We start from the raw sequence: 10808 nt of genomic DNA, 5'->3' as shown, positions 1-10808 counted from the left end.
AACAAAATCACCAGCTTCTAAAACATTATCATAACATAATTACTTGACATAACACCATCACGATTCATACTCTGAGCCAAAAAAAAGATAACACTCGTTCATAACCCATTCAAACCTTCCCTAACAGACTCACTAGAAACCCAGATTTTGATTATTATTATTATCACAGAAGAGAAAGAAAGAGAGAAAAAGCATTCTAATCAGCACCTCCATAAGTCTGAAGAGCCTCCCCAGTTAACCTGCAAATCCTCCACTCGTTCAAGATATCAGCACCCATCTCTTCATAAAACCTAATCGCATTCACATTCCAATCCAGCACCACCCACTCCACCCTCCCGTACCCCATCTTCACCGCCTGTTTCGCCACCGCCGACAGCAGCATTCTCCCAAACCCCTTTCTCCTGTAACACTCCCTCACGAACAAGTCCTCCACGTAAAACCCCGGCTTCGCCAGAAAGCTAGAATAGTTCGGGAAAAACAACACAAACCCCACAACCGTAACATCATCCATGCTCTTGAACGTCTCTCGCTCGGGGTCCTCAATGGGGACCCTCAGATTCACGAACTTGGTCAGGGGTTTGAAGAAGGGGTTGGAGTCCAAGGTTGAAGCAGCGAAGGGGTTGGGGGAAGCTTCTAGAAGAAAGATGGTGAAGGAGTGGAAGGGCTGGGCGGTTGGGGAGAAAAGGGTGGCCGCCAGGGAGGACTCCGTGGCGGAGAAGAGGTGGGTCAGGCGTTCGAAGACGGCCATCTGGTGGATCAGTTTGTGGATGTGGGGAACGTCGGAGGGGGTGGCCAGACGGATGCGCGTGAAGAGAGGGGTGGTTTCCGGTAATGATGTGACGGGCTCCGGAGCCGGAGTTGGGGCCGGAGGCGGAGCTGCGGCGGCCATTGGTTGAGGTTCGGTGGAATGACGAAAGAGAGGGTTTTTGGTTTTCGTGAGAGTTCTAGATAGCGGTTTTTTTTGGGTAAATGGATGAAGAGCTTTTATTTATGACACAGACTATGATAACCTTTAAAAAATGATTTTTTTATAAATTAAAATAAGTTAACATTTAAATTTAAATATAAAATTATAAAAAAGTTATATGAAGGAAATACTGTAAATTAGTTTATATTAATAAAAAAAAAATTCTTATTTTTCTTTCTTTATGTAAGCATACTTATCATTTCAAAATTTTAATAGACATTTTGGTCCAACCTTATAAAAGTTCTATGTTAATATCTGATTTTCTAAATAGTGTTAAGAAGTAATATCATAATTTGTAGTAATAATAACTAAAACTAAAACATATATTATTTCAAAAAAAAATATTATAACATTTGAATCCAAATTTAATAATGTTAATAACCATTTATATTTAGGATACGAAATAAATACTTTATGTTATTTAGTTAGCTTAAAAAGTTAAAATATATTCGGTTATTTTTTTAATTTCTTGTATAGATTGTTGAATTGACTTCATACCAGTTTTATTTTAACTATAATTTGTTAGTTAACTAATTTGCAATTTGATTGAGTGGATGGATTTTATTAATAAAATTGTTATTTTTCAAAATTGTATAAAGGAATAATAGAAAATGAAACATTGTCAAATATAGAAAGAAAAAAAATCTCTTTCTTTAAGCTTCTGGAGTCTTAAAGGACGAGTTCCAATTGAATTGCTGACGAAAACTTTTTTGAAACTCCAAATCACTACCAACTTAAAATAATAATATAATAGTAAATATAATAAGACTTATATTAAGTGGGTATTTATTTTAGTATGGATGTGTATTATAGACTTTTGAATTTTCATTAATGAAATTAAATAATAAAAAAATATTTTATTATTAATAAATATTTTTTGGTTCTTAGTTCACTATTCAAGTGATGAGATCATCGACTAATAAAAATTGGATTTAGTTTCAATATAGGTAGCAATTAGAATTGTTCCAAATTGAGTATCTATATGAATTTAAAATTTTATATTTATCTAAAAATAAGAAAGTTGAGTAACATCAAAAATAAAGATTCATAAAACATATAAGATTTTGAGTTAAAAGTGATTATATTATTTTAAATGGATAAATTGATGGCGAATCTTTATAGTGTATATCTATTATACAAATTCCAATAATGATATTAAAGTCAAGTTGTTTGTCTTGGCAATTTACTTAAACATAGAGAAATATGTTTTATTATGGTAAAACCTAATAGTAATTAGGGTAAAGTGAATTGGGTTGAGAGACAAATGAAAAGGATAAACATGTTTCGTTATATTAAAAATCTATGATAAAATTTATTTTTTACTTGAGGAAGACACGCTTAGTAATTAAGGTATGAGTTGAAAATCTCATATTGAGTAGAAATGAAAAGGCTGAACAATATATAAGAAAAAAGATATCATATTGCCTTAAATTTTTGGGTTAGAGGTGATGTTGTGATCTCTTATATGATTTACTCGTTACTCATTGATGTCTTAATATAATATATCCCAAAAATTACACATGGTTGAAAGTTGTAGATTGACTAGAAAAAAAACTTAAAAATATATAATTTTGAAATTTTTTTTAGGATGATATATAAAAGTAATTTGTGACTCATTTGTGACTCATTAGTTCCCAATTTTTTTTCCTAAAAAATCCAATAGTGATAGATACATAAACCCCAAGTTCAAAATTTAAAAAATTATTTACTTTAAAAGTTAATTTAGTTTTTTTGGAGTGTTGAAAAGGTGTTTGATTGAAAGTTGAAAGGAAGTTGCTTACTACTCAAATTTCGTCGGGAATGAAGAAAACGTATTCCATTTTCACTTCTAACTGGTGCTGATCAGGTTTTTAAAGTTCCACTAATAGTTCCTTCCTTTTCATCAACCATTTTTTAAACATAAATTTTTTAAAATATTTTTTCTAAAAAACTTAAACTATAAAAAAATCATTAAATAAAAACTTTTTTATATAAACAAAATATTAATTGTTATATTAATTAAAATAAATATTATTTTAAAAATTAAAAAAATATTAGTATTTAAAATAATTTATATTATTGATAATTAATTTTATATTAATATTTAATTAGTTATCTATATTTTATTTATTAATTATTTTAAATTTTAAATAGTTAAACTTATATTTATAATTTTTTTAATCTTTAAAATAATATTTAATTTAAGATGTGAAGTTGTAACATGAAACTTAATTTAATTAGAGAACCACATATGGTATATACAATATGTAGTTTATTTTATGTAATTTAGTATTTTTTTTCATATTTTGTGATTGATTTTTTTGGAATTATTATTGGAAGTATCAATATTTTTACTTTTTGATTTTGTCTGTTTCCGATAAAATGTAAACTACAATTGTCAGATATCGTCGGATTAATTCACTACATGTTAAAGTAAAATACTTTTTAAGGTATGAAATTTGGAGAGCTCTTCTGATATCCATGAACAATAGTTATTTATTTATATTTGTAGGATGATGTGATTTTGAATAAAAAATATATGCAGCCAAAGAAGCTAAGAATAGTTGTTCCAGGTGTCTCTTGATGCCTTCTTTTCTCTACTTTTTTTATTTTTTGCTTTATTCAATCTTATCCTTATGGCCACACCCTCACATTCCTTTCTCATATTTTTTATTTTTAGTTTTGAAATTACTTTTTAGCTAAAATGAGTTTTATCCCAATAAAATATAAATAATCATAGTGTATTTTCTGTTTACATAAAAGTAAGATGTGTCAAATTTTATCTGAATTAATTACTTCTTTTAACTAATGGCTTCCATGACAATTTGTCTGATACATATACTAAATTTGTTGTTTTATTATTTCATATTATTTATCTTTTAATAAATGGATTCAGATATAACATTTGTTATTTCTGCATCAGAATAGGAGTAAGTAGAAACCCTAATTTTGTTGTTGTATTGCTTGGACAATTCCAAGATCATCAATACTTGATCCTATTTGTTGTTCTAGTACATAAAATTTATTAAAATCTTAATTTGTTATGCTATGACATATTTTTCATAATCATTATTATTACAATCATTACCCTTCAATAAATTCAATAAACTTTTAAGACCACCTATTCAATTAAAAATATAATTATTTTTTTAATTTTAATACTGAATATTTTTAAAATTGATAACTTTATTTTTGAACATATAGTTTTCAAAAGTGTAAAATATAAATATAAAACTGTATAATTCAAACAAACCTATACATCACGCAAGTTTAAATATAATTTAATTATTCTGTAAAACATGCGTATAATAAAATCTATGGTAAAGTTTACTGATATATAAGCAGAGTTATATAAGCAGAGTCTGCAGAGACACACATGCATTGAAATTATCCACACGAATACAAATCTGAATAGTGTTTAGGGGGAAAATCGTAATATTGAGTCTAACTTCTACTTATAGTCCTTCTATGTTTATGAAGCTTGATGAAAAAAAAATCATGAAGCTATTCCTCAGTAATTAATTTGTATAAGCATTTGAAGTATTCCAAGTTGCTGGTATACTTCAAAATGAATCACCGCACTGTCTCTGTAGAGTTCTACTTATATAGCAGGAGTTTGCATCAGATTTGTAAACTAATTTCACTCCTACCATATGAATCCTGATTTTGAAGATCATCTCTTGTGTTTGCTTTGCCATTGTTTCTCAATGTCCTTTAGAATATCTAGCACACCAAGAATACCCAAAAGGGGGAGACCACCTGAAAACTTACCTCCTCCTCCTCCATTACCGCCATTTCCATCGTCGTCTCGAGGTGGCAAACCAGGTCCGTTGTTATCAAGTTTAGGGGACATCACTTTGTCTGTCATTTCAGATACATAACATAAGGGTAAGGGATCATTTATGCTAAAGGGTATACATACTTGCATCTATATAACATTTTAGGATAAAAATCTATTATATAAGAGTAAAATACAATAGATTATAAGTTATAAGGTACCTTCAAAACAAACACATCAGAAGAAAAACAGAAAAGGATCAGCACAACAAATGGTGGTGGCAAACACATTGAGAGGTTATTACCAGGTGTTTTAGTCATTGACCGATCCTTGCGTGTTAGGGTCTGGGATGCAGTTGCAGCTGCAGCGGCACATTTAGTATTCTGTTCACAACAAACAATCAGAATCATTAAAGATTTAAGCCAAGCATCAAGACTTGGACTGAAACTAGCGACAAAAATAATAACCCAAAAATCTACTTGTCATATAAATCTCAAACTTAAGTTGTATTAGGATGACAAATTCAAGACAAAATTCAAATTCCCACATAAATTAAATTGCTCACTTAGATTTCCTTATCAAAGCATACCGTAAAAGATAAATTATTAACATGTATGAATAAATCAACACCAGTTTTTGAAAACCTTACCAGACTAGCAAGTTCAAGTGGGAATCAATCTTATTACTGGTCCATTAACACAAAAATAAAACAGAGCATCTCAAAGGAAAATAAAAGTGAGCCCAAAGTTTGGCCTGTATAAGAGGATAAGCAAGAAAGTAAAAGAAAAATATCAGGGTGCTGAGCTGAGTATTGAGATAGTTACTGAATGCGAGGAAATACATGTGGGATAAAGAATATGATAATGGGGATGAGTAGGGAGAATCAGATTTTGGGGAAGTTTCTATTAGTGGGCACCAAATAATTGTCTGTCTGAGGTTGTAACATTTCTTCATTTTGATTTATGTTATTTTGTCATTTGGGTTCGTCACATTGGTCCTACCTGCCGGATTTGCTCACTGGATGTTGTATGCCAAAGCAAAAGGAATCAATATTATCATTCATGGTCACTCGTATCTCTTCTTTGGAAGCAGTTATGAAGTCTATTTCCAAAAATGCTAAAAGGTGCAATAGCAGATGTAAGAGGACGTCCCAAGGTGTTTTCAAGGATTTTGATGGAAGAGACGAAGATGGAGACTCATATATCAAAAGGGACTGATAACTCACATGTCAGTACTGCATCATCTAGTGAAGGAGGTAACAAAGATAGGCCAACACCCGTATTGTATTGGAATGAAGGGGATGCAAAGTGACGTTATTGAGGATTTTTGTTTCTGCTGTCAAGTGGGTTGAACTACCCTGTTTTGCGGGGTACTATCCCCCTTGTTGGTATATATTGGGCAGAAACATTTTTTGATATTCAAGACTTGCGAAGGTGAGTATAAGGGACCAGCAGTGCATTGGTTCAAAGTATAGCAAAAAATAAATCGACTCCAACATTAAAAGCAGCTTTTTTGGTGTGGTTAGGTGGTTTGAAAGTAGAAAACCCCTTCAAAAGTCTCTCTGAATTGCAACAAGGATTTAATGTCTTGAATACATGTTGAGCAGCGCATGGCTTATTTTATGTATGAACTTCATGGAAATATTCATCAAAAGGAACATTGGACCTTATTTGAATGATGCAAATTGTCTGTTCGGTTGAAGTTGATTTAATGGTAGATGCAAGGAGAAATTCTTCTTTTTGAACAATTGTGAAGGCATGATATAGCTTGAATGTGGGGAGTCAAGCGAGTTGGTCATTGACTGGTGGTGACGATAAGTTTAGCCAAGGGGAAATAGGATGTGGCGTTTACACCTAATTATGTACTCTTTTATATATTCAATTATGAATTTTGAGTGAGATATAATGATTTTAAAGTGTATATATAAATTTTCATAAAATTTGTAGAATCTTACAATTTATGATTCATATTTCTCTTTACGATCTTGAGTAAGATCACGAGTTTGACTACCATGGGTTGTTGGTCTATCATGTCACCTGCATCATCCACAAATGTCTAGTCTCACACTTAATATGTTCAGTGCTCGACGTAGGTGTGTTAGAGATCCCAAATCGTCTGGAGATAATACCAATTTACAGTATATAAGTAAGGGCAATCCTCATCTTACAAGCTGGTTTGGTGAGTATGAGCTAGACTTAAACTTACTTTTTAATATGATATCACAGTCTAACTTAGCGAGGTTTGTTGGACCTATCGGTATATAGGTGGCGCCAATCTTCACCTTACAAGTTGATTTTGTGAGGATGTGTCAGGTTTAAATTCACTTGCTAATAAGATCCTAATTGACTAGAGATATGACCACATTATAGTATATAAGTAAAGGCAAGCCATATCTTGCAAACTGATTTTATAAGGTTGAGTTAGGTTTAAACTCGCACTTTCTAAGAGAAAGAAATGTTCTTGAAATATCAAGATTCTCTCTCTTAATTGACATTTTTGTGTTTCTATGCTTTTGTGTTACATTTGAATTAGGGTAGTAGGAAGGAGTCATAGAAGGGGTAGGGTAATATGATTCTAGTTCTAGAAGGGGATGTAGGAAGGATAGTGGACTGGAGAGAGTAATAACAAATAAGCCAATGAGGGGCTTACATGTCTATGTGAGAAGATAGAAAGTTGTGAGAAGATTGATGTACTAGTACAAAAGAATTTTGGGCAACATTGGAGGTCTCCGCAATTTTCAAGAGGGTTTCCTCTTTTGAAAGGAGCCAAACACCTATTGCTGGATGATAATATTTATAGGTTACCAGTGTTCTATCCAAACCTCACAAACTTTTCAGTTATGGCTAATTCTACATTGCAAACAATACAAAGCACTGCATCCTCTTTACAACTACATTAAGATATAGCATGAATAGAACAGACAAATAACACATAACAAAAACCAAAATAAAATAAAATAATAACTTACCAAAGCAGCAGCACGACTAGTATATGATGAACTTTGCAATGTAGCAGTCTTAAGTTCTCCTTTTCTGATGTTATATGGTAAAGGTTTCATCCCAACAATGTTTGGTCCAGTACACTTAACATCAGCTTCAGGCTGACTTTTAATACCAACTGTATATAAAAAATAACAATGACTTATTCCATGATTTAAGAACTGTATATAAAAAATAACAATGACTTATTCCATGATTTAAGCAACTTCTAAGACACTAAAGTCATGGCTTTATGTTGCTAGAAATGGGCACTGTCAAGATGTAAAAAATCATGGTACCTGGTAAAAGTAGAGGTGAAGTGCTAACACTACTTGCCATTGTCGTCCACTTTTTTTATTATGACCAGATGCTATCTGTTTGCATGATGAGGCAGATAACAAATTATCAGTTTCAAACAGAATATATACAATGAGCCTAGAGATAGATGTTAAACAGGAGACGGAGGAATAAGTGCTCAGAGTTGTACTTTACTTCATTTTACATCATTGTACATATAGGCCATTTTTGAACTAATTCCTATCAAGAATTTAGTTATTGATAAGCCAAAAATGAACTGCAAAATTCTAAAAATTTCAGGTTTAGGGTGTGTCCGGGAGTTGAAGTTTTAAGGAAAGGTAAGAGATGGCAAATTTAACATTTCTATTAAATATTCTCTAATGTGATAATTTTTTAAATGAAAGAAACAAGATGATAGATTAACACAATCTTAATATCCAAATCTTTTGTTTATCTTTCTCAACATCTCTAAATTTAAAAATAAAAAATTTGTGCTGCCCTCCCTTCCCCTCCAAAGCCCAAAATCTCACCCCAAACATTACCGGAGGAAAGAGATAGAAGAACATTTTTAATTGAGATGAATTTTATGTTTTTGATGTTGCAGTAACCATGTGGTGCATTAAACAACAACTAAATTATCTGTAAAGCTTATAAATTTTTTGACTGTGAACATAAAAAGAACAATACAAACCACAACAGAAGCAAAACGCAGTTCAAAATCATCGGTCACCAAAACCACTGTTATGAGAAATTGGAACAGAACAACACGACCAATAGACAGTCAGCAACAAGAACCAAAGAATCCCACCGTAGTCAAACAGAATTGAACCACAAAAGATAAGGGTAAAGGAATGAAATTGCACACCTCATAAGCTACCACCAAAACACCAATAACATAAGAAGGGCACAACACCAGGCAGACAAAAGGAAACATAACTAATAATCAACCTTTTCTGGTTAAGAATCCATCAAAGTGTAAAAAGAGTTCATAAGATTTTTACTTTCCAACCATTCTTTATTGCAAAATTTGTAGTCTCTTATTACTAAGATATCATATGAAGAAATTGAGTCAAATAATTCAGACAAAAATCCGATTTTTCAGATAATTGAATAAAGAATCCGTAACAAAGAGAATAAAAGTATGCAATTAGAACCTATTTGAAAACGCGTATAGCGTGATTGCAAGGGAGAGAAGAGAAGATTAACTTGGTGTGTCAGAGACGATGGTTTTTGTGGCGAAAGTTATGTTTTTTACCTTCTGCGTGTTGGGGTTCTAAAATGGAGAATGACCTTGAACGAAAAAGAAACTGGGTTTGGGTATGAGATGTTTCTAGAAAACAAACTTCGTAGAAATGATATAATAATAATATTTCTATTTTTATTTTAATTTAATTGCATTGTTTTTGTATTAAGAGACTAGGTATGAGATGTTTCTAGAAAACAAACTGTATAAATGATATAATAATAATATTTTAATATTTTAGTTTGAATTTAATTATATTGTTTTTATATTATTATGACAAAAAAAAGAATACAAACTATTAATCATAAATATATATGAGTTTAAAAATATTTATTTACTATAAATTTTAACTATATAAAACCATTTTTTATATTTGAAAAAATTGATTAAAATTTAAATACTATTATATTTGTTTTATAACCCAGGTCTAAAACTACCTATTGATTTAAGAAAATTTAAATTTCCAATTAATATTTTTATCAAAATATAAGTTATAATAAAAAGTTAATTTTATATTAAAATATCAGTTTTATGATTATTTTATCATATTATATGCTTAATTAATGATTATAAAATCTCAAAAAATTTATCTATCAATAAAATAAATCATTAATCATAGTTATATTATCGTTATTATAAAAGTTTAAGAAATTATTACACATACGGCGAAGGCAGTCAACCTATAATATTCTCATGGGGAGGAGTTTGTAGTGGTTGAGGAATTATTTTACGGAATTCTAAAGTCTTTATCTTCGGCACAATTTACGACTTAAAGAGTGTTATGTAATGTCATTCCCAAGACAATCTTTTGAGACGTGGTATACCTTTGATAAGTGGTCGGTGCCTCTGTGTGGTGTGGAAGAAGAGTCGGTAAGACATTTATTTTTTGAATGTAAGATCTCTTGGAGAACTTGGGTATATTTCTCGAGTGGTTGGGGTATTATTCAGTTCTACATTGTGATGCACAAATACATTTTAGGATGTTTAAACTTATAGGCTTGAAATATTCTATTATCAAGTGCAGGGGGCATTTGGGTAGGTATTGTAAGTGAAATTTGGAATCACAGGAATAAGGTTGTGTTTGAGAATGGGTGGGTAGATCTAGTGCAGGTTCTTACTGTGGTACAAAGGAATACTTGGTATTGGGTCACAATAAAAGAAAAATTGGTTGTTTTTTTATACTCAGACTAGTGTTTGGAACCTCATTATTGTATGAGGTATTTAAAAGACTGATTTTTTGGGGGTTTTAACTAACGTTTTTGTCCATACTTGGAAGTAATGGTGTGTTTTGTACAGGTTTCACTGGGTCCTCCCACCCGGCAAGATTGGACTGAGGTGTGTGCCCTTGGGTTGCGCTTGGAAGGTGTTTGTGTTGTGTGGAGGTCTATCTCGCTTATGATTTCTTCTTGTAGGTTTGGTTGTTTTTTTGTGTTTTTGGTAATTAGGTTTTGACATTTGTCAAACTATGGTTTAAGTGTTGGGTTCTCTGTCTATCATGAGGGTGTGCTTCACGGGTGAGTTGATGTTACTCTGTTTCTTATTTTGGATTGTAATTTTGGGTAATGT

At 31.4% G+C, this 10808-nt stretch overlaps 2 protein-coding genes across 4 annotated transcripts; both read right to left on the bottom strand.

The window, feature by feature from the left end:
• LOC137830438 (GCN5-related N-acetyltransferase 8) lies at positions 1-976 on the bottom strand. The gene has a single exon (XM_068637769.2). The coding sequence runs from the start codon at positions 887-889 to the stop codon at positions 197-199; it is 693 nt and encodes a 230-aa protein (XP_068493870.2). The 5' UTR covers positions 890-976; the 3' UTR covers positions 1-196.
• Positions 977-4252: 3276 nt separating this feature from the next.
• On the bottom strand, positions 4253-9361 carry LOC137830437 (uncharacterized). 3 transcript variants are annotated; one of them, XM_090304262.1, is made up of 5 exons: positions 9206-9361; positions 8002-8076; positions 7693-7841; positions 5029-5107; positions 4253-4807 (listed from the first exon to the last, which is right to left on the bottom strand). In XM_090304262.1, exons 2-5 carry the CDS (start codon positions 8039-8041, stop codon positions 4620-4622), a joined length of 456 nt encoding a protein of 151 aa, XP_090160388.1. In that variant the 5' UTR covers positions 8042-8076; positions 9206-9361; the 3' UTR covers positions 4253-4619. The 3 variants fall into 3 exon arrangements, with proteins under 3 accessions (XP_090160388.1, XP_068493869.1, XP_068493868.1); XM_068637768.1 differs by having other exon boundaries at positions 9255-9338; XM_068637767.2 differs by having other exon boundaries at positions 9154-9330.
• Between the last annotated feature and the right edge of the window lie 1447 nt (positions 9362-10808).

The sequence above is a fragment of the Phaseolus vulgaris genome, chromosome 7 (assembly GCF_051622355.1).
Source record: "Phaseolus vulgaris cultivar YP4 chromosome 7, ASM5162235v1, whole genome shotgun sequence".
NCBI classification, from domain to species: Eukaryota; Viridiplantae; Streptophyta; class Magnoliopsida; order Fabales; family Fabaceae; genus Phaseolus; species Phaseolus vulgaris.
Note: the sequence above shows the minus strand (reverse complement) of the source record. Positions and strands in the feature narration are given on the sequence as shown.